Consider the following 25,105-nt stretch of genomic DNA (forward strand, 5'->3'; position numbering starts at 1 on the left):
CTCTGTTCACTTTGTTCTCACATCTGGGCAGTGTCCCAAAAACCTCTCTCAGGCTTCTAGATTCCATTCAAGAGAGGACAGTTAGGTTAATTAATGACTAATTTCTAACTGAGTCTCCCACTCTCTGTCTAATAGGCATATTGTTTCTGCTGCATAGATACTTCCATGGGGTTGTTCTTCTGAATTGGCTTCTATAATTCCTGCTGTCTCTTTTAAAGCAATCCAAACACTTGCTGCAACCAGTTAACATCCTTTTACTGTTCAACTTCAGACTCACAGAACCAACTTTTCTTCTTCCTCATTTATTAATTCAACCTCAGTTTTCTGGAACAGCCTTCCTTCATGTGTATTTCCTGAAAATTATAATCTACAGAAGTTCAAGTCTAATGTCAACAAATATCTTCTTTCATCTTCTCAACCTTCACCCCATGCATGGTACTTAATACTATAGGTTCTAATACCTCGTGCTTTGGATTTTCATAAAAAAAAGTGAAGTCCAGTCGGAAAACTTGATGCACACATGCTGTTCCACTTATATATTCATTTATAATTTCAACAGAGACCTCGGATATGTCTGAACTTTTGAACATACTGCTTATTATGGTTTCATGGAGCCAGAAGGGGCTTGAATAAATAATGTGGTAACTCATTCCCCATGCTTACTTGTCATTTTAGCCCATATCTCCACTTCTTTTGTTATAAATAAAATCTTAGAAATTCCTGATCAAACCTCATATATTTGGTGAGGCTACCTTATATTTTATATTGACCTAAGTGCATTCAAAGATTGTGAAATTTATAAAATAAAATGAAAGAATATTAAAAGAATATTTCTGAACTTGCTGAGAGACACTTCTTCTTTCTCCTTAACCAGTTACTTAAGAAACACTCTGTAGTTCATAATTTAAAATTAAATTTCAAACTTAATCAAGAAATTAAATGTGATCCAAACTTCAATTCCCAAAAACTTTGCTCTAAAATATAAATCAGAATTTCATCTGCCAGAGCACTCTCTCTTCAGGGTCTTATTTAGCAAAAAGGACATAGCATTTCAGTAATCATGTTAATTCAGCCCAGTGGCAGCCTGAATCAGAGTAGTTGACTGGGTAAAGCTCTGAAAATTAAATGACAGTAAAGCTCTGAAATGAACTAAACTAGTAGATAACACCCTCTTGATGAAAACTTAAATCAGAAATATTTAAAAAAATATCTTTCCTAAAATGAGTTATTTGTGAAGGGAAAAACTGAATAAGTAACTAAATAGATAAACTGTAATAAAAGACAGGAACCTGGATATTTTCTGTAACTGAAAAATTTAAAACAGCAAATTATTGTTATATTGGAACAAAAGTAATAATTCTGTGATGATGGCATACAATTATTATTCGAAGGATGAGGCTGTAGACAGCTGCTGAAAGAAGAGTATAATGTAAGCCTCAAATGTAAATTATATTCCACATAAAGAAAAACAAGACACCTAAAATTAATCTCTAAAAATATAATTAACTTTTGAACAGGAAACTAAGTATCTAATTCTGGACTTAACATTTTCAATTAAGCAAACACCATTGGAATGATATTACAGGGTATCCATAAAGTTCCGTTGCCGTTTTAAAATTTAATTATGTCACAACAAAAAGAAGAGCAATGCAGTCTAATGCAAATTATTATGAAACTCCAAAATTTTATATATGCCATTCAATACATCTCAACATGTGTCACCCTTAGTTGTCCTTAGAACATCAAGACAAAATTCCACGTCTTGCCATGTATAGGCCAGCATATTAGCAGTCAAAGTTTTGATTATCATGATTATCTTTGCACATAAAGGTTGTGTTAGTAATGGGTGTTCTGTACACAAAATCCTTGAAGTACTCTAAAGGAAGAAGTCTAAGGATGTGATGTCAGGGGAGCAAGGAGGGTAGGTGATTGGTCCATCTATCAGGAAATGTTTCATCCAGAAAATGATGAACATTCACACTCCATTGTGGAGGTGCACCATCCTGTTGAAAAGTGATGAATGGCTGCAACTCTTCCATTTGAGGGATCACAGACTGCTGTAGCATGTTGAGATAAATGTTTCTTGTGATGCTCTTCTTACAAAAGAAAAAGCAGAAAGTGGCTTCATCAGAGTAAAGCACTTTCTTTAGGTATTTGTTGTCTTCATCAATTGAAGCCAGCATGGATGAAATGAATGCATAGCACTGAGGAATGTCATTTTGCTGCAAAACTTTTTGTACTTTGCATGCTTAAAGATACGTAATTGTTTATACAAAACTTTATGGATTGTTGTTTTTGGTAATTGCACTTTGCATGATGTGTTTTGGTAACTGCAGTTCACATTTCCTGATATACTGACTTTTGAGGACTACACTCTAATGCTGCTTGGACATTTTCAATGGTTTCTTGAGACATGTGTGGATGTCCACTTCAAAGCAGGTCAGTCACACTTCCTGCTGCTCAAATTCTGAATCCACCTCCTGATACTTAGTTTGGAGGGAGGATCCTTTCTGTATTGAAGATGATAATTTCATCTCATGGTAATTAAATATTTTGACTCTGCAAACCACATGACACATTCAGCCTTCTTGTGGTATTTTAATTTTTATGCCTTATACCTTGTAAAAAAGAGAAAAACCTTTTTTGAGTTTTATAATACTTTGTATAAAAAGCTTTTACAGTTTCATAATAATTTGCATGAGACTGCATTGCTCTATGTATTTTGATTGTGACATAATTAAATTTTAAAATAGGAAAAGAACTTTATGGACTTTTATGTATTGTAACTGTTAGCTATGGACAGGCTAAGTGGGCAGCAATTGTAGTATGACAATAAAAGGTGTGAAATTGCGGCTACATTTCTTTATTTTGTTGGTTATTCAGAAAACACTTAAGTTGAAACTGAATGCCATAACTGGAGAGAAAAACTTGCATTAAAATATGCCATTATTGTAGAGAGAATGGGGGGAAGGACTAATTTTATAATATGCCGTGTTTAATCTCTAGAACTTAAATTATAGAGAGCCAAGAGCTCAGATGCAGGTATTACAACTGTTCTTATTTTGCAGGTCATTCCGGTTTTGGAATAATTTGTGAAAACATCAAGGGTCGTACTGGCACAAGTGATTTCCTTTGATGCTTGCTAAAATCTTTTCAGAATTAAAAAAAAAATAGTTCTCTGTTAGATGTTTAGTTTCCTGTTCAGCAGTTAATTATATTTTTAGAGGTCTAATTTTGCTTTATGCAGAATAGCACCAGCAGGATTTGAGGTCTGTGCCTTCCATTCACATTTCAGCCACTGTATGCAGCCTCATCCTGTGCCGTTAGCATGACATTATTATTTAACAAACAAGAAACAATAAATTTCTGTTTTATACTTAGTATGACCATCACAGACAAAAGTTTACAGTTTTATTCCAGCCAATATACCATTTCAACGGTTAATAATTGACCATGCCTTTTTTGTATCAGCATATAGACTTGAACTTACAATGTGTCATACCTGTGTCCACACATGTTGGCTGTTCCACAAGCAGCCCATATTCTCATTAAGTTTAAATATTATTCTCACTTTTCAAGTTCTTCAGAAAATCTCCTTTTAAGGCAATTTCTTCATATTTCACAGTCATTTAAAACTGCAATTTATACTGCTTATTTATTTATTTTTTGTCCCTCCCATTGGGTTCATTCTTATGGGATATTTTTGTACCAGCATTTCTGATGTGTTATCATCAAGAAGGTTTATCCATGGGCTCCCTTTGGTTTTCAAGTCTTTATTTAGGAGGGGACTTTGTTGCGCTGACTTCTTCATTCATTTTTACTGAAATGCTTGTGTCCTTTCTTTTTGCTCACCAAGGCTGCATAGTTCCTGATAAGATATTATATCATCATACAACATTCTGATTTCTGTTCTTTGAAATTTGTGTGGCTTATTTATTTTATGATTAATTTTGGTATGTGGTTCTGAATTTGCTGTTCTAGTGAGCTCAAAGTATGAGGTAAATGAGCCAAATTATATCTTGACAGGTTCAGAGAATATACCGTTGCTGTAATCGACCTAGCAAATGTATATTTTATTTTTGTTGGTGCTTCCCAAAATTCTTTCACAATTAAGAATGTAGTGCACAAGTGGTCCTTGAGGTTGTCACAGACATTCTCTCAGATATGCTACACAAGCTGTGCTTGCTACCTGGGAGTCTAAAATACTGATGGAACTGATATTCGGGTGACACTCAAGTTAAGTGGACCCAATTTCAGCAAAGTCCGGATGGTCTGTGACAGCCAGATCCTCTGCTTGCACCTTCACAAATGTGGGACTGTTAGTAATCTTGAGTATAACCCCCATGGGCAAGCACACTGTGGGTGACCACCTAGATGTGAAGCAACGTAAGCTGGGGTCGAGGTGTGGTGCCCACACCACATGGAGGAATGCCGCCCCTCTGTGTTACCAGGCAATACTAGGTGGTAGATTGACTCTCATCAATCGGTGCAATATCACCACTTTGCTTATTGGAGGCCTGAAGTGATGGAACCCATGTTTAGTCCCCAGAGCTAAGATCAAGTCAACCCTTCCCCATCTCTTCCAACATTGATGTCTTTTGAGGTTATAATGAACGCCACGGTAAGATCCACACTTCCTAACATTTCGAGGGTACAGCTCTAAAGCGGTGTTTGCAGGCCAGCTGCTAGTTAGTACACTGGACCGAACCAATTGGTAACTGTCTGTGAGGCTTCTGATCAGCCAGTGTATATCCAGAATCTTGCTACCTCTACTCTGCCAGATAGTAACTCGAGTTAGTGTGAGTAGTGTGTATGCGGAGGGCACTGTCGAGGCCATGTCATGTCAAAGATCTGGGTATATTCTTGCCATGTGTACACCATATCCAAAAATTTCATTACTTCACACAGTATGCCCCCCACACACTTTTTCTTACTATTGAATACACCATGAATTGTCAAACTAATAGAGCAAACTTATCTGTGAAAAGATCTAAACCTCCCAAACACTTCCTAGTTCATTTCACAAATATACTTGATCTCAGTTCTAATCTCAGTGATGGCCATTTTTACATATAGTCTGCTAAATCCCATGTACTTTTTTCTGACAGAATCTCAGTTATTAGTTGAATCAACCACTGCTCATCTCAGCTGCCCAGATTATTTGCTATATGATTCCTTTTGTTTCAAAGGTGGTACTTGTGCATATGTCCATTCCGATCAATATTCCCTGTCAGAGACTTGGTAACTTGGAATATCCTTTTTTCGATCTTCACTGGCTTAAAATCTCTATCTGATTCTGTCAGATTCATCTGTTGTCTCTACCATTCTCCCAACTCCACTGATCATTTGGAACTCTTTGACTTCCTCTCTTTGCAACTTTACTTCCTCTCTTTGCAACTTTACTTTCTCCAGTCCAACTTTCCTAACAGTGAAGTAATTTTCTTTGGTGATTTTAATGTTCACAACTCCAGCTGGCATTCATTTTCTAGACCCATCTGGTCGAGATTCTGAACCTTTTGCAATTTCTAATGACCTTGCACAAATTGTTCATTTACCTACCAAAATACTGGACAATCCTAAACTTACAGTCAACACGCTTGATCTTTTTCTCACAAACAACCCTTCTAAGTACATGGCCGAAGTGAGTGGTCCTTTAGGCATTTGAGATCACAACTTGGTGATTGTCTCTTCTCCAATGGAGCCTTTATCCTATGGCTAATCCGAACCTCATGTTGTTTGGCATTACAAGAATGCAAAATAGGATGAACTGCTAGATTTCTTTTCTTCTTTCTCTTGGTCGGATTATTGTTTCAAAACTTCTGATGTCAACGTTTGCTCAGATCGTGTCAGTGAAATTATTCTTGTAGGATTGGAATCCTTTATTCCACACTCCACTTTAAAATCTCATTCTTTATCTAAACCTTTGTTTTCCAATAAATGTGCTAAGGCTGTTCAAGAGAAGAATGTTGCATAGCATAATTGGCTTGTTTCCAATTCTTCAGTTTCATTTTCTGTCTACACAAAAGCTCACAACAATTGAAAAGCAGTTATTAATCAGTCTAAACTAGATTTTGAACAGGCTAAGAGTAGAAAACTTGCTTCTTGCCCTAATGGTAGCTGAACATTCTTGGTCTCTTGCCAAAGCTATTGGCTGCAACTTTTGCCCATCTCTGATCCTACCTCTGTCAAAACCAGATGGTTTTATTGTCACTTCAGCCAAGGATAAAGATGACCTACTAACATTCCATTTTTCTTCCAACTCGTCTACTAACGATCTTGGTAAAACACCTCCCACCATTCCCAACACGCTCCATCAAATACCTCCCATGGTCTTCTGTCAAAAGGATCTCAGAAGGAATTTTATGAATCTTGATGCTAAGAAAGCTCCAGGTCCTGATGGTATTTCTCCACTTGTTCTTAAAACCTGTGCTACTTAACTTACTCCCGTTCTTTGCTGCCTTTTTTCACTTTCTTATTCCAAAGGTGTTTTTCCTTCTGCTTGGAAATTTCCAGCCAGTTTCTAAAAAGGGTGACAAATCCCTCCCATCCATTTATCGTCCATTTGCAATTACTTGTACTCTTTCTAAAGTAATGGAGTAATCAATTAACCACCAACTCTTAAAATATCTAGAAACCTTCCATCTGATCAATGATCGCCAGTATGGATTCCATCAGCGTCGATCCACTTGTGATATCCTGGCTTATGTTACCCATTTATGGACAAATTCAATGGAAAGGTTCGGTGAAACATAAGCAATTGCTCTTGACATCTCAAAGGCTTTCGATTGTGTTTGGCATAAAGATCCACTAAACAAGCTTCTATTTTATGGTTTGCCAAATGTTTTTTATAATTGTTTATCCAGTTTTCTCTCTGACTGCTCACTGATGGTAGATGGCTTTTTGTTTTCTAACTTCTCCACTAATGCTAGTGTCCCCCAAGGTTCAGTTCTTTCTTCCTCTCCCCCTCTTTTCCTCTTTTATGTTAATGACCTTCTTCTATTGACTGGAAATCCTATCTATAGTTTTGCTGATGATAGCACATTGCATTCCACTTTCCAGTTTGAGAAACCTCGCCTGCTCAATGAGCTTCAACTTCTCGAATATCCGCTACCAATTCCTTAAGTGCCGATCTCCAGTGGGGCAAAGACAACTTAGTTGATTTCAATCCTTCTAAAACTCAGTCCTGTCTTATAGCTCACAAAAAAGGATTCTTCTGCTCCTATACATATCTTTGGTGACACTCTGATTTCTAGGCAAGATGATATACACCTATGAGCCGAAACATTATGACCACCTACCTAATATGATGTTGGTCCTCCAACGTGCAGCCAAAACAGTTCGTACCCGGCGAGAAATGGACGCTACAAGATCTGGTACCAACACAATTAACCAGCAGATCCTTTAACTCCTGAAAGTTCAATGGTTGAGATGCCACAGATTGGACTTGCTGTTCCAACACAAACCACAGATGCTCGATGGGATCGATGTCTGGGGAATTTGGAGGCCAGGGCAATACATGGAAGTCTTCTTTGTGTTTCGTGAATCAGCTCGAGCAATCCGAGTGGTGTGGCATGGCGCATTTTCCTGCTGAAAGATGCATCCGTCAGAGGGGAAGACCATTGTCATGAAAGGGTGTACCTGTTCAGAATGCCCGGCACATGGATGACTGGACTCACGGTATCCCAACAGAACATCATCCAAAGCATGACACTGCCACCACAGGCTTGTTTTCGTCCCACAGTGCATCCAGGCACCATTACTTGCCCAGCTAAACTACACAAATGTACCCCAGCTGTCCACATGGTTCAACAGGAAATGTTATTCATCGGACCAGACAACCTTCTTCCAATCACTCAAGGTCCAGTTTCGATGCTCGTGTGCCTATTGTAGGGCGCCTCAGTAGCTAGGTGGGAAGAAGCAGCAGTGCGTAGCACACGCTTCTTGATTATACCTGGGGTTCGAGCCCATCACCACCAAATACAGAGGATGCAGAAAGGTCAGGGAATGACCACCACATATTCCAGGAGCAATATGGCCTTAGTTGCTAATGCTCCTAAAAAACCAAATAACAAACAAACAAACAGCCTATTGTAAGTGCTGTCTCCGGTACTAACCGTGGTTAGCATGGGCACTTGTAGCAACCTGTGGCTACGCAGCGCCATTGTCAGCAGAGTTGGATGTACTGTGTGTTGTGACACATTACTCCGGTCACCAGCATTCCAATTACCGGCGAGTTGCACCACAGTTGCCCTTCTGTTGCCATGTACCATCTGGGAGAGCCTTCGCTCACCTTGAGCATCGATGAGCAGTGGTCGTCCAGCACCTCTCCCATGGTTCGTGGGTTTCCCCTCATCTGACCGCTTTCAGTAGGTACTAACCACGGCTGACCGTGGGCATACCATCAGCCGTGCCATTTCGGATATGCTCTGACCCAGTCATCTGGCCACTACAATTTGTCAAACTCGCTCAAGTCCATTGCCTTTCCCATCTGATGAACAAGAGTAACACTGATTAACGGAGCTCAGTATCGGGTGTTTTTTATGGGATCTGGAAAAGTTGTCCCCCACATTTCGCCCCCCGCATTTCGTCTCCCACATTTCGCCCCCAGTAGATAATGAATAGGCTATAGAAATGTAAATAATACACCTAATTTTTTATTAATTCTAATTTATTTTGTTTTAATAGAATGAATCAATCAAAGGTAAAGGTAATCAAATCAAAGGTAATCAGTCATAGAATAAATGCACATTATTATTGTTTAAAACTCGAAGTTGTATGCAATGCCTCTAAGGTAATCAATCACATTACGATTTTGAAAATCTTGGACTATTCTTTTGATTCTAGCAGAAATTGCAGCATACTTCTTGTTCCATCAGAAAACCACTCCTGGCTATGCGCCAGTAACTGAAGATTGTTACTAGTGGAAAAAATAAGCATGCGACTCCGGGAGTGTCCTGAGAATCATACATTAAAAACTGTTTAATAGATTTGATAATTGAGAGCTATTAAGTGCTCGATAATTCCTATATTCTATTATATTATAAATCAACAGGATTACCTTTATTTTAGATATAGGAAAGCTTCTTTTCCAACTCTCCTAGTCCAACTCGCTAATAATTCTTGAGGATGGCGATATCAATTTTGCAAAACAGGTGGGACATCTTCCCCACTGTCAGAACTGTAGTGTTCAGACCATGCGGTCTCAACAATGAGCGCTCAAGACTTCTGTTTTCAAACACCATACCTCTGGCAGCAAGGAAATCATTATGTGGATTGGCATAAAATTAGATTTTTGAAGGTCTAAACTGTTTAATAAATATGGACCGATTATTTCTTTTGGTCCTGTAGCTGGACTTTAGAATTAAATTTAGGGGTCTACTCATTATCTACTGGGGGCAAAATGTGCGAGACGAAATGCGGAGGACGAAATGTGCCAGGGGTGAAATGTGGAGGGCGAAATGTGCCAGGGGTGAAATGCGGGGGGCCACTTTTCTGTAAGCCGTTTTTTATACCGTGTCCTGACCTGTGCATGCACCGTAGTTCACCTGCAGTTGCTTTGATTAGCATAATGACTTGCTGGTCATAATGCTTTGGCTCATTGATGTATCTCTTTTTGAGATTTCCCTGACTTCTAATCTCCCTTGGAACAAGCACATTACAATATTGCTTCCTTTGCATCTAAAAAACTTGGTTTCCTTTTTCGCTCTTGGTGTTACTTTTCTTCCAAACAGCTGGTCACTGTGTAAAAATCGCAAATCCACCCTACCATGGAATTTAGAAGCCTGAGAGAGGTTTGGGGTTGGTGCCTACAAACCTCTCTCAGGCTTCTAGATTCCATTCAGAAGAGGGCAGTTAGTTTAATTAATGACTCATCTCTAACAGGGTCTCTTCACTCTGTCTCATAGACGTACTGTTTCTGCTGCATGCCTTTTGTACAGATACTTCCAGGGGCACTGTTCTTCCAAATTGGCTTTTATAATTCCTGCTGTCTCTTTCAGAACAGTCCGAACACATGCTACCTCCTGCTAACATCCATTTACTATCCAACTTCAAACTCGCAGAACCAACTTTTCATCTTCCTCGTTTATTCATTCAACTGCTGTTTTCTGAAACAACCTTCATTCATACGTATTTCCTGAAAATTACAGTCTACAGAAGTTCGTCCGATGTCAACAAATATCTTCTTTCATCTTCTCAACCTCCAACCCATGCACAGTACTAAGTACCATAGGTTCTAATACCTCTCTTGTTTGGGGTTCACAAAAAAAAAGTCTTAAAAAAATATATATGTATATATATATTATGACCTTTCAGTGTTCTATAATTAAATATTTGCTTTTAGAATCATTTACATTTTATATTATTTTTATACCTCTTTTTTTGAGAAAATAATTAAGGAGCTGTATTTTTTTCCCTGCTTAATTTTATTTTCTTATATACAGGGTGTTTCAAAAGTGATGGTCAATAATTTAAAGGTGAACTGTACAGACTACAATATTCAAAAAAAGCCTAGTAAACATGGGTCCTTAAGTGTTTTTCCAGATATTGCACATTTCTAGTTGGGATCCATCACTGACTTGTTTGTTTAGTTTAGGTTATGCTCATTCTCTTCATTTCCCCTCTCTCAATGCTCTGAGACGTAGCAGGCATATTAGTACTTGTCAAAGGGTAGTCAACATGGAAAGAGGTTACAGCAACGAAGAGTATGCAGACATGCACTTCATGTATGGTAAGGCCAATGACAGTGCCCTTGAGACTGCATGTTTATACCAAGAAGCTTTTCCCTGCCAAAGGCAGCCCAACAGGTGTACATTCATCAGGGCTCATCAACACCTTAGAGAACATGGGCGCTTTGCACGTGGAGTATGAGCAAGTAGGCCCAGAAGCATAACCTAATGTCGACAAAAGGGTGTTAGAAAGAACATCCTGTGACATGTAATCTGTAAAATCCTGTGGTGTTGAAACCAAAAATTAAAAATGTATTATCTTATGTTTAATAAAACCACCCTTAGCAAAGGATTCACAGCTTTTTGCTAAACTAGTGCTCGCATAGTCTGTGGGAGCACTAGACATCTTAACAGAAAATGTGCATTATCTCAAAAACGGTTCATTTGCGGCCTGATGTTCACTGGGACTTTTTTGCTTATTTTAATATGTACTTTTCACCTTTAAATTATTTAATAATAATAATAATAGCAATAAGAGCTTAATTGACAGTACTCACCTCAATTGATCTGCTTAGTTACATGGTATTGAAGTGGAAATGAAGTTTAAAATAAGTTAAACTAAATAAAGACAGAATTGTTAAAAACCTGTAATTAAAATTAGCTCAAGGAAGAAGTGCACTACCCCGTCCCTGGTTGCCATTTATAAAATATTAATATGAGAACAAGGTGAAGCCAGTAGTCGCAATGAGCGACTTTCATGAAAAACGTCTTCGGTTGGCAATGATATGAAAAAAGGAATTATGTATTTAAAGGATTCCTATGTTCCCATAATGCATTTCGAGACATGGGAACTTTACGTGCGCAAGGTTCCAGACTGGTGAAAGGTTGGTTGGAAGTTTCGTGTTTAGAATTTTAAATTTAGTATTATGGCGACATCATTCTATGACAAGTGCCTCGTATTGGAAGATTTTGTAACTAGATCCTAATTTAATAATTGCGCTGGCTAAATCAATTAGGGGATTGTGGTTGTGAGAGTGCACGTGTTGTGTAAGTTCATTGCTGGCTTGATTAGTTCTGAAGCTATTATGGTGGTAATAAGCACGTGGGATGAGGTAGTGCACTTCTTCCTTGAGCAAATTTTAATTGCAGGTTTTTAACAATTCCGTCTTTATTTAGTTTAACTTATTTTAAACTTCATTTCCAGTTCAATACCATGTAACTAAGCAGATCGATTGAGGTGAATACCGTCAATTAAGCTCTTATTGCTAATATTATTATTAAGTCAATTACATAACGGTACATTAAGAAGCTCTATAAATCAGTTAAGTGACCATTTTTGAAACGCCCTGTATTTCACCCTAGACATATAACCCAAAGTCACATGTCACGATCATGTGGTTATTTATCCATTTGCATGCAACCTTGTGGTGTACCTATCAAAATAGAGTGCACTGAGTTTATGCGGCAGTGTTATGCCATTTCCATAATTGGAAGATATACTTTCTTCCTTTATTATAAAATTGTACAGCTCACCTGGAGCCTTGTGATAGCATGCTGGTATTCTGTATCCCACTAGTTTTGGAACACTGAGCTAGTCCATAATTAAGAAGGTTGATTTTATTACAAGTACTGTCTGCAGGGGAAATATATCTTGTCATTAATTATGGTAGTTTTTTATTCCAGGCCATTCTCCTCACTTTGCAATGCTAGTGGTCAGTGCTGTGTGTGGTGTAGCAGGCACTACCAAAGAACACCTTGGTCTTGCAATGGCTTTGGATGTGCCTTTTGTTGTTATTGTGAATAAGGTAGATTTGGCTAGTCCAGCATGTCTTCAGCGTACTCTACTTCAGTTACAAAGCTTGTTGAAAGGACCAGGATGTAAAAAGGTAAATATAATGTTTATGTAAAAATGATTTTACTTTTGCTCTTTCAGAATAATTACTTTATTATTACTTTGAAATAAAGTCTTCCCATGTGCTTCCACAGAGGCTTTATTTTTAGGATAGGAAGCTTCAAGTAGGGGTACCTAGCTAAGTTTGTTGATGGTGAAGGGATTGAAGAAGCATAGTCCAAATGGTCTTTTTGAGTTAATAATGGATAAGTTTGTGGGCTGGCAACCCATCAGCAGAAAACAGACAAAGCAGCATACATGCAAAATTAGACAGCTGGGAGGGTTTAATTAGATATAAATGAAACTGTGGAAGCAGATTTGGAACATGGAATGTAAGAGGATAAACAAGAAAGGAAAGGTATTTTAGGAGGCACAATTAAATGTCAATATGATTGGTATTTACTGAAATAAAAAAAGAATGGGAAAGTTCAAGTGTAAAGAATACCCATATGTGCATTAGAATATGTAAACATTGGCATAAGTAAGGGCACATGATTCAAGAAAGCAAACTTATATAACATCAGCCAAAAAAAAAATAAGAAATCTCATTTCACTCATCCACTCGCTCCAAATGTTTGTTTAGTTTTGGCTTGAATCTATTTAAGCTATCAACTTCTACAACAGATGGAAGTTTGTTCCAACAGTCAACCACCCGCTGGCTAAAGATAAACTTCCACACATCTATCCTACAACTATTTTACCTCAATTTGAATTTATGCCTTCTCGGGCAATTATTCTGAGTAAGAGGAAAAATCCTACCAGCATTGAGCATGCTCAAACCATTCAAGGCTTTATACACCTCAATCAGATCACCTCGCACGTGCCTAGTCTCCAGACACTGTAATTTGCAAAACTTAACCCTTTCTTCGTAAGAGCAACCCTTTGTTCCATTCACTAATCTTGTTGTCTTTCTCTGTACTTGTTCCAGTAGCTCTACATCCTTCTTTAAAATGAGGCCTCCAGACCTGTATATAGTACTCAAGGCGTGGCCTGACCATTGCCTTATACAAGGGGATAATCACCTCCTTATCCCTGCTAGAAAAATTCGTGTACATCATTGACAAGACACCATGAGCTACTCTTGCAGACCATCTGCATTGCACAATTACTGCCTGTATAATTACCCCCAGGTCATTTTAATTCTCTACGACTGTTAGTGTAATACTACACAGTTGATACGTTACTCTGGGGTTACTGCTTCCCATAAGCAGTACTTTGCATTTGTCAATGTTAAACTTCAGTTGCCACCTTTCAGCCCATCTGCTCAACTTTTCTAGATCCTATTGCAACAGCATACTGTCATTAGTGGCATTAACAACCCTGCCGACATTCATATCATGTGCAAACTTGGACATTAAGCCTGATATACCATCATGAGTATCATAAATAAATACAGAAAACAACAATGGACCCAACACTGAACCCCGGCGGACTCCACTAATAACATTAGTCCAGAAAAGTAGTGTCCATTGATTACCACTCTCTGTCTTCTCCCATTCAACCATCCCTTGTTTTCCAGGCTGCTGCTCAATCCAATTGAAGCAAATTCAAATTCAAAAAACAAATTCAAATTACAGGGAAAGAGATTTAGACTAGATTGTTGGGCATTTTCTGTCAGCCAGTGAGTTTTTAATTATTGGGATAAGTGGCCTCCAGGGATAGTTTAGGCTGACAGCTTTGGAAATTCAGAGATCAGCTGGATAGTAGCTTAAGTGAGAAGGGGTTACTGATTATTTTATTTTTATTTTTTTATTAATTTCTATTATTTATTTTTATTTGTTTTATTTATGGCCAGTGAAGCAAAAGCTTGTAACTTTCTTGCACAATATGGCTAATACTAAAAAAAAAAATAGTTCCCCCCCCCCTCATAATCTGTAAAAGCCATACTCATTCAGAGTATCCACTTCAGTGGATGAACCACTTTTAAAGGAAAATAAAAATCATTCTTATGTAATAAAATTTCATTTCTATTAAATACAGTTGATATGAAATGCAGGAGGATATTACTACATTTTCTGATCATATTCATACAATTACAACTTGTTTTTTAAGTTGGAAAGTGTAATGACAACTTGGACTAAGCAGAAAGATAAGTACTCTGAAGTACCAGGCAAATTGTACAAGGTGCTACCTAAAAGTTCCCAAAATGTATTTATAAAATAAATTAGACTCACCCATGGGCCTTATTTGCCACCGTCACTGTCGAAGTAGTCACCCTCGAGAGCTTAAACACCGATCCCAGTGCTTCTCCCATGATTTGAATGCATCCTGAAAGTCCTTCGTCATAGTATTCAGCACTGCCTGCATTTTGGATATCCTCTACGCTGTCAAATCTTTGACCTCAGCTTGATTTTCATTCTTGGGAAGAGGAAGAAGCCACAGGGGGCTAAATCTGGAAAAATAAGGAGGTGGGATGATTGTCATGTTGTTGGATGCCAAAAACTGCGACACAGTGAGAGATGTGTGGTCCCAAGTGTTGTCATGACGAAGGACCCAATTCTTTGTGACCCAGTTCCAAAGAACCTAACTGATATAAACTAACTGTTCATTATTGTCAATTGCAATTCATATTAGATTATCATTTAGGGGTATTATTCAGATTATAGCCACATTACATATAGCACTTAATGGTAGCTATACCACCATATCCATTATTAGTTAGAAGCATTTTAAAAATTTTAACCTTTAATTTTTGAATATTAATTATGTGTATTTCAACCAACCATTTTACAAGCTTATATTATCCAAGGTTCTTTATTCTATTTGCTACTGATTTACCAAGACCCCATCGTTACACCAACTTATGGGATGAGTTGTTACACTCCCATATGTCCCTAAGTTCTGTTAACAGATACTGTTACTCTTAACTTTTATGCCTTTTACTTTCTATTTCTAAATTTTATACTCCACAATCTAGTAGAGTACTTGAGGAAGTGGGATGCTATATCTATCTTACTTCTACCACTTATTTTGCCTATAACATTCCCTCGCCTCTTCCATTTTACATACAGATTGTAGCCAGCCTTGATTTATATATATATTTGTATGGTCTGCTCTCTTTTCTGCACTAGCTATTATTCTGCCAAGAAACAGTTAAACCATTATAAGTTTAGTATATTTTTTACCCCCACACCTTGCTAGCCACAGGGCCAATCTTTAGGCATAGCTAAAAATGATAGATAACAATCAGAAACAGATAGTTACAACTAATTATGGTTTGTGTATATTGAATGGCATTAGTCTTTGATAACATGCCATTCAAAGTATTCTATTAACAATTGGCCTTTTGTGTATATAATTTAGGTATATATAATTTATTTATTTTACTGTATTTTTTCTTAAGTGGGATTCTGCAATGTGCTGGCTCAAGAAACACATACTTTATTTCTTATTTGCTGAAATATGAACATAAATCAGCGTTTCCCAAACTTTTTTAGTCAATGAACACTTGTTCATCTCACAATATATTAACGAACATTTATATATTTATGGAACACAAGTTTAGCAGAAGCCAAAGAACTGTTTGTTAATATTTTATTACATACAAAGCACTGTGCATCAGGAGCATCTTTATTTCCAACACATGTAAAGCAGAAATTCAAATAACTGCCATCATACTTTCGTTTTGGTCTTTTATTAGTTGGTTCCTGTTTTTTCACTTTGGATTTTTATGGAACAAAAGGCTGCGATTGTTCATCCTCACTTTGAAGTGTGACAATATTGTATTCGTTTTCATCAATCACAGTTACACTACTAGAATTACTTGCTTCTCGCTTTAAAGTTCTTTTTCTCAACCACAAATCCATGGTCATTTATTTTAATAATAATATTTCGAAATACTGATAATTACCAAAAAAATATTTATATAAGGAAGTGAGTTTAGTTATGCTTTCTAGTTTTCCACACTACTACAGAACTAATCTCGTAATTGCAAAGACAGTCCGCACTGCTCCACCAGCACTGTGTAAACAAGCAGGAATGTGTCAGGGGAAGGCTACTTTGTTTCATCTACCCGAATGATGCATGATATCGGTTCACTTCCCTTTCCCTCAACCCGTGTATTCCAAGCTAAATTGCATAAAAATAGTATTAGATCACTACATTGCTACTTTTTCGTAATGTCATTACCTCTACTCATGCTTCTCTATGCAAAGGCTGCCAAAATAAAGTGTTCCGTGGTCTATTTGATCATTAGTCGATACCACTACAGTATCGACTAAAATCGACTAAAAAAATCGGAAAAAAAAATAATGTTAAAAATTAGAATGATATAAAAGGGGTGTACACTACAAGAATGCAAAATTTATTTATTTTATTATTTTTTGTTTTTTTAATTATTAATTAGGATTTTTCACAAAACACTTGTTCACACCTTGCCGAACACAGTTTGGGAAAAGCTGACAGATATACTTCTCTATTAGTTTACATACGAGGTGTGGCAATAAAGTTCTCAAGACTGGTGCTATTGCAATCATGTTCGATGAGGCTGAAAATAAATGGAAATAGTATATTGTAGTTCAAACTTACTCTTAACACATGTGGAATAGAGATTGCCAGTAGTCTGACAGGTTGATACAACCACTTTCTTCATTAGTGTTAATGTTCCATGTCACAATTTTGCAGTGGAACAATGGACGAATATCAATTTTGCTTTAAACTGGCAAAATCTGCAACAGAAACAAATGAAAAGCTAAAAACTGTATGGTAATCAAACATTGTCATACTAGTTGTTTGAATCGTATAATCAGTTCAAAGACACACATGAGAACCTTCGTAATGCCCCACAAGTGTACATCTGTCAACCTCTTGAAATGAGGCCACAGTTGCAAAAGTTCAGGAAATTGTGGCAAGTGATCATTGTTTGACTCTCAGAATGATGGCTGATGAGTTAAATATGAATAAGGAGAATATTTAGAGAAAAAAAAGTTCTGTGCAAAATCTGTGCCACACAGCCTCATGGATGAGCAGAAGCAAACAAAGAGTGTCATCATGTGAAGACTTCGTCGAAACTTGTCAAGTCAATTTTAATTTCCTCAACTGTATCATCTCTGGAGATGAGTATTGGGTGTTTCAGTACGACCCAGAGACAGTGTCAGAGCATGCAGTGGAATTTAAAATCATCACCAAGGCCCAAAAAAAGTTTTGTTAAGTTCAGGATCAAGACAATGCTGATCATGTTTTTCAACAAACAGGGTATGATTATTCACAAAGAATTTTTACTCAAAGAGGAGAGAGTCGGTGCTGCATTCTAAGTACAGATGCTTCAGAGACTATTGAAGTGCATTTCCCGGGTGAGACCACAATTTCAGGAAAAAGGCAGAATGGACAGGGGCATTGCACGACAATGCCACTGTCCATTCCACTCTTGTTGTGAAGACATTTCTGAAGAAACATGGCATTGTATAGGTCAACCATACACCCTACCTCAACCCATCTAGGACCAGTGGACTTCTACTTGTTTTTTAAGGTGAAAACTGTCCTCAAAGGAAGTGATTTCAGGATGTTGAGGACATAAAGAAAAATGTAAATGCCAATTGAACATCATCATTTTGGATTCCTTTGCTGACTCTTTTCAGAAACTTTTAGAAAAGTACAATAAATGCATTCAATCAGTTGGTGATTATTCTGAATAAAAATAAAATCATTTTTGAACTCCTTTACTTTGTCTTTTTATTGTACCAGGCTGGAAACTTTATTGCTGCCCCTTGTATATATTCCTACACACAAACACACAGGTTGATATTTAATTCACAGAATGGATGTATCTTAATTTTAATCATAGTCACTGAGGCTTGTCGGTGCCTCCGTAGCCAGGTGGGCAGGAGCAGCAGTGCATAGCACATGCTTCTTGATTAGACCTGGGTTCGAGCCCGTTACCACCAAATACGGAGAATGTGGAAAGGTCAGGGAATGACCACCGCATATCCTCGGAGCAATATGGCCTTAGTTGCTAATGCTCCTAAAAATCGAAATAACAAACATCATCATCTCTTCCCCCCCCCTTTTCAAAATAATCTCCTTTAAAGTATACAAAGTATGGGCACTTGCTCCATTGATGATGAATCCACTAGCAGAAGTGTACCCGGAAGGTGTTTCTTGATAACTCATTTTTCACGTGTCCAAAAATTCTCAAACTTCTTTAATGTGCATGCTCCATTTGAAATCTTTGTAAACCTCTGACATTTCTCTGATGGTCTCTGTAGCACTGTAGCTTCTAGTTCTAGAATTATTTATGGCAGCAAAGTTTTGCCTTTATTTATTTTACTATCCCCTCTCAGAGCTTTATAGACCACAATGAAGTCCTTTCTGAAGTGTCTTGTTGCCAAGCTTTGCAATCCACATATTCAAAATCTTTCCTCATGCAGGCACTGTTTTGCAGATTTCATTGAGTGGATTGCCAGTCTAGACTCTTTCACAAAGCTCACTGTCTTTTTTAGATGAAATTTCTCTGTTTGGACACACAGAATTGTATATTGTATGATTGCATTCTTCCAAATGCAATCATAAAATTTACTTATAGAATGGGATTATGACTTCTTTAATTTGACAAGAAAATGTTCAATAACTCGTTCATAGGAGAGCATACTTTTCCTCCTGTGTACACTACCTTGAGAACTTCATGTGTGACTGTAACTCCCTGCTCCTTTTCTTTAATTCAACCCCATTAAGTGTATGTTATTTTGTGATTTCTATTCCTCAAGTGTAAGATGTTGCATTTTGCTGCATTAAAATATAACTACCACTTTTCTTACCATCTTTGAAGCTTAACCAAGTTTTGCTAAAGGAGTACTGTTTGACACTGATTATTAACTACTCTCCCAATCTTCCCATCACCTACAAATTTTAAATACAGTTGTCCCAGAACCAATCCTTGGGGAACTTACTACATTATCTCTCCAAGGGCAGATCCCTTACCTGCATTGACTTCACCACCGACCTTGCAATTAGTGTCAGAGCGGAAAAAGCACGACACCCTTCACCTTCAAAGGACATGGCAACTGAGATGGGACCAAACCACAAAGGGATCCATCACCAAGAAATTCATCCTTGAAATCTCAAGAATCTACCCTGAGCTACCCACATGTTTCTCACCGGGACTCCAGGCCATCTTCCTTCTCACAGGGCATGGGTCTTTCAAAACTAAATTGGCCTGGTTTAGTATTGTGGAAGACCCAAACTGCCATTGTGGCTACCCAGAGACTTGGGAGCTACCCACATGTTTCTCACAGGGACTCCACGCCACCTTCCTTCTCACAGGGCATGGGTCTTTCAAAACTAAATTGGCTTGGTTTAGGATTGTGGAAAACCCAAACTGCCATTGTGGCTCCCCAGAGACTTGGGAGCATCTCCTCTACCACTGTGACATTTACGAGGCCCTTAGGCACTCTCTTATGACAAGAATTCATATACATCCCCATGAATATGGAGCACCACCTGCTTGACACAGCTGCATACACAGCCTTCACTACCTCCCAAACCGTACCCAGAACGTAAGAGATCCGGGAATTGGAATGTATTCTGCCATTGAAATCGACTGGCACTTACCACCCACTTGAAGACTGCCCTGATCATTAACCTATCCCAGATGGAACCTCTGTCCCACGAATGATGCCAAATCGGACTAGATACCCAAATTGTACTCTTTACCAACAGTGCCAACATGCTCTCTACTGCCAACGCCTGATGGCGATCTATACCGGGCTCCCTTGCCTGGTACCTTTTTCCTGGTGGGAGGTGGAAGCCGTCCTGTCTCCTTCCCTCACCTGCCAACCCTTATCCTTCTCCTGGTGGGGCACAGGCCTGTCTCCCTGAAGATCCTGGGGTCGCCTTTTCTGTTGTACTCATACTTCTGTCTTTCCCCCAGTCTTCAGTCCCCCCCACCGACTCTGCCTAATACGCTAGCATATACCCCACACAAACTGCAAAAACCTAATTTTGTCCAAATTAAACTGCATAAACCTTATTTGGCTTTTCTAATTCCAGCACTCACCCTTTCAGAGTTTTTTTTTTTTTTTTTTAAGGCCCTAGCCACCGAAATCTCAGGAAATTAGGTGGCAGGACCTGCCAGAGTATATATAAGCTACTGGGTTCTTGGTCTGCCTCCATGGGACATAATTGGGGCATCGTTGAGCCCCAACTGGGGTCCAGTGGCTAAACGACCAGAAGAATAACCGTAAAAAGTAAAAAAAAGTAAAATGCAGCCATTATCAACCCACTGCAGGATGGAAGCCTCCTCAACAATTCATGCTGAGGGAAATGGACCATAATCTGCCACGCTGGTCCAGTGCAGGTTGGCAGATCGACCGTATTCAGCAGTCAGGGTCTTGAACCCCGGTCTACTCAAAGAGCGTGTGCTACTGCATTCCTGCTCCTGCCCACTCGGTTAGGTACGGACCGTACACAACGCTAAATGATACATGACTCACACACTTTTAAATCTCTGGCATTTACAGCATAACACAGCACAACATAAACTACGTGGAGATGGGGGAAACTCCTGGTGCCACTTGACCTTAAATACACTTACATCTAACATTAGACTTTAGACCGTTCTGAGATTAACCATTAATCACAACACTTATTTCTGCCTTACAATGTACCCTGAAATCTGTCTTAGAATATTACCCATGATCCCCCACATGTTCCAACTTGTACAGTAACCTCTGATGAGGGACCAAGTCAGATGCTCTGCTAAAATCCAAATAAGCAATGCTGATATTATTCCATACATACAACTCATGAGTAATATCAAAATAGCTAACATAACCTAACCAGGTTAATTAAACACGATTTTTTCTTTAAAAAACTTCTGTCTTGTGTAGCCTTTGGAAGTAATTTCTATCTAAATATCTCTGTATTGCTCTTTATCACGCCTCCTTATCTAGGTGGGCAGGAGCAGCAGTGCATAGCACACGCTTCTTGATTAGACCGGGGTTCGAGCCCATGACCACTAAATTCGGAGGATGTGGAAAGGTCAGAGATGACCACCGCACATCCCCGGAGCAATATGGCCTTAGTTGCTAATGCTCCTAAAAACCAAATAACAAACAACAAACAAGCACTCTTTATCATTGCCTCAATGATTTTGCCTAACAATAAAGCTAAGACTGACTAGCCTGTAGTTTCCCACCTCTTAGAACTGCTCTTTATGAATTAGTGGTAAAGGTCACTTTTCCAATCCAGAGGAATATCTCCAAAATCCAGTAATGCTCTCATAATTAACATTAATGGTTCAGTACATTCCCTTGCTGTCCCCTTCAAAATTACCAGGTATATACCATCAACTCCAGGACACTTGCCTTTAGACTCAAATGCTTTTCTAATAAATAGTCATTTGTAATTTCAGTATCACTAATTTGTACTGCTAAGCCTCTTACACAGCCTCTCCTTACTTTAAAGATAAGTGCAAAGTATCTGTTCAGTTCGTCAGCAACATCAGCTGGGTTATCGAAGACATTTCAACATGAATTATACCAGGATATAATCAGATTCATTTTCTTCTTCTTTGTATGAGGAATCACTGTTGTGAAAACTACAGTGATTTCTTATGCATAGCCTTTGCCAGCCTGACTTTCTTGTGGTAGTATTACAGATCAACTTTTAGCTGTTATAGGCTTCAGTACCATTCATTGCTGTAACTTTCCCAAGCCATCTTTTTATGCTGTTTGTATATATGCATTCTGGGCCTCTGTGAATATTGGTTTGAAGTATTTCATAAGCCATGTGCCATCTTAAACTGCCATAGTTCTCCTTTCCTGAAAATTAAATCCTATGCCTTTACCTCGAACAACTGCATCTTTATTCATTTCCACCTAAGCGTTGCATGATCACGTCCTGCTAATGGTTCCTGTCCATGAGTCTTGTGATGCCGCCCAGTTAATGGATAATGATTTGGTCTAGAATATTCTTACCCATAGTATTTTCTCTAACATGCTGATGCAAATAATAATCATCTAGTTTATTTAAAAATTTTATACCCCTCGGTAAGTCTTGCTCATTGTTAAGGAGCAAATTGAAATTACCCATAATAAAACATTCACCCATGCTCACCCATGAGCAAGGGTGAATCTGTAGAGGCTTTTGTCGTATTTTTCTGGTCTATAGATTACTCCTACTCTCATTATACTTTACTTTCAACTAACTTGCATCACAGATTCTATACTAGTATGTGCATTCTGAATCTGCAAGAGCATTTGGTATTTGTATAGCCAAATGATGCAAGGAAGCAAGCTTATACAGCTTCAGCAAAAAAAAATAAATGAAATAAAAAATAAAGTAAACAAGAAAAACACTTGCCACATCACCTGTCCATTCCCTCTGATAATTTGACTAATTCTTCCTTAAATTTATTCTAACCATGCACTTTTACAACGCCAGATGGAAGTTTTTCTAAGAAACAATACCATTCTTACTGGAAGCAAATTTCTGCACATTTCTTCTGCAACCATTTCCTCTGAACTCTTAAAGTATCCTCAGTAATATTGGCAAATCCTTTGCACCACATTTGTTCAAAGTGCAGTCCATGCTGATTAAAATTCCTCCCCCCCCCCAAAAAAAAAACCTTGCACAATTCTGCAAGTCATCTACTTTACTGAATTAATGCATGCGATTTCAGCATATATTCCTTCCTATCATGCCTGGGAAGAATTACAGATACATACGCATGTTAAAATTCATCCACCCACGTGCATTCAATATACAAGTGACCCCCACTTAACGCTGATAATTTGTTCCAGAAAAACAGTGCTAAGCGAGCACTGCATTCCCATAAGGTAACATATGTATTTGTGAGTTGTGGTCTGTGCCATGGGATATTTCCTAATCATTAATAAACGGTAGTGAAAAGATGCACCAATGTCGGTCAAAATATTTGATATCCAAATATTTGTACATATAAAATATTCTGCATTACGTATATATATAATTATGTGGTAACTACTTACATATCAAAATTAAACTTAAAATTCAAATTAAAATCATGAATTTAATTGATCTAAATTGATTTTAATTGATTTAATTTAATTGATGAATTTAATCATGAAAAATGTGTCAATTTTGGGTTGTACTTTGGCCCTCTTCCTGGTAAACTAAAGGGGTTTTAATTTTAAATCCCCTGCAGTGTTACCATCCAACAATCAAGTCAACTGATCCTTCGCTGCTTTGAAACCTGGCATGTTTTTTCTTCTTTCAATATGAAACTTCTTTTAGGCATTCATTTCCAAAAAAGTCCTGCTTCATCTATGTTAAAAACTTATTGAGAAGTATAACACAATACCCCTCTTCAATAATTTTAACAAGTTCTTTTTTGAAAGTTTCGGCTCCTTGATCTACACCTGCAGCTTCTCCCTGGATTTTAAATTTATTCCAATAGCCCTTACTAGTTTTAAATGGTTCCACTTTTTTTTTTAGTGAGTTTTCTTCAGATCATCATATAGGTTAATCTCTCTCTCTCTCTCTCTCTCTGTTTTTTTTTTTTTTTTTTATCATATTTAACTTAACTGAATTCTGCATTCGATATTATCTTCAATAAAGTTAGTTAAAAGTCTCTCCATTTCAATCCTAATAGCTGGCCTAGCTCTAGTTGCTTGCAGTGGAACAGCTGTCTTTCCCGCTGCTAAAATTAATTCTTTATTTTTTATAATTGTTCTTACAGTTAAACTTGCCAGTCGTAAATTATGGCACACATTCGCTTGTCGTTGACCAGAATCAATTTGCTTCAAAACGTCTAATTTGATTTTCAAATTCAGTCTTTTTCTTACATTTATAGGCTTCGTACTGCATCCAGACATTGTTGCTTTTTCATTCTTATCCACCATTATTAACTTTTCGAAAACATAACTGCGTTGGTTGCATTAATTATGATACAATGTTCGAGTAAACTGTCCATTATGCACGATGTCTAATACTGTACTGAGTGATGACTAGACTTCGGATAAATGCATATAACGCAAATATTACAAGCAATATGCTTGATCATTTTTTAAAATGTTAATCTCGGAACTATGTAACAAGTCACTGTATGCAATTAAATTAGTGCTCGAGAAAATTTCACTGATTGTGGGAAAATTTCTCAAGTCAACGTGGGAAACGTTTTAATGCTGTTTTGCTATTCATTTTCAAGCTATCAACTTCATCAAATGAAATGATTTCGTTAAATATGCCAAAAATGCAATCTGTAAAAGAGCGTTATAGTGATTTGTGACAGCTTTATAGTCGGATACGGGCTATTATATAAGAACAGCATTATAGAGAATCAGCGTAAAACGAACCGCGTTATAATGAGGGCCTGCTGTAATTACTCTCCACATGAATAACTACTCTCCCTCCCTCACCCAAAATATAAAAAAACTAATGATCTGTTGCTCCTACAGACATACCCTAGTGCTTGTCCTAGTCCACCTATCTTATTACAAAAAATGTTACCCATTTCCTTAGCAATGGAATTGCCCAAATAAAATAAATCCTTTTGGACCAGGGCAATATGTACTTGATTATTCTGTTCTGGGGTCCAAATCAGGGCTGCGTCACCTGGCAGGTCACTAGATAT

General features: G+C 37.8%; 1 protein-coding gene across 1 annotated transcript in view; it reads left to right on the plus strand.

Annotated features, from left to right (window-relative positions):
- The window catches only part of LOC150078232 (GTP-binding protein 2), a 134,639-nt gene that overhangs the window by 86,551 nt on the left and 22,983 nt on the right, over positions 1 to 25,105 (plus strand). The window contains exon 5 of the mRNA XM_090384235.1: positions 12,351 to 12,553. Coding sequence (XP_090240361.1) covers positions 12,351 to 12,553 — 203 coding nt within the window. The remainder of the gene's footprint in view (positions 1 to 12,350; positions 12,554 to 25,105) is intronic.

The sequence above is a fragment of the Mastigoproctus giganteus genome, chromosome 11 (genome assembly GCF_048544385.1).
Source record: "Mastigoproctus giganteus isolate SK-2022 chromosome 11, ASM4854438v1, whole genome shotgun sequence".
Lineage (NCBI taxonomy): Eukaryota > Metazoa > Arthropoda > Arachnida > Uropygi > Thelyphonidae > Mastigoproctus > Mastigoproctus giganteus.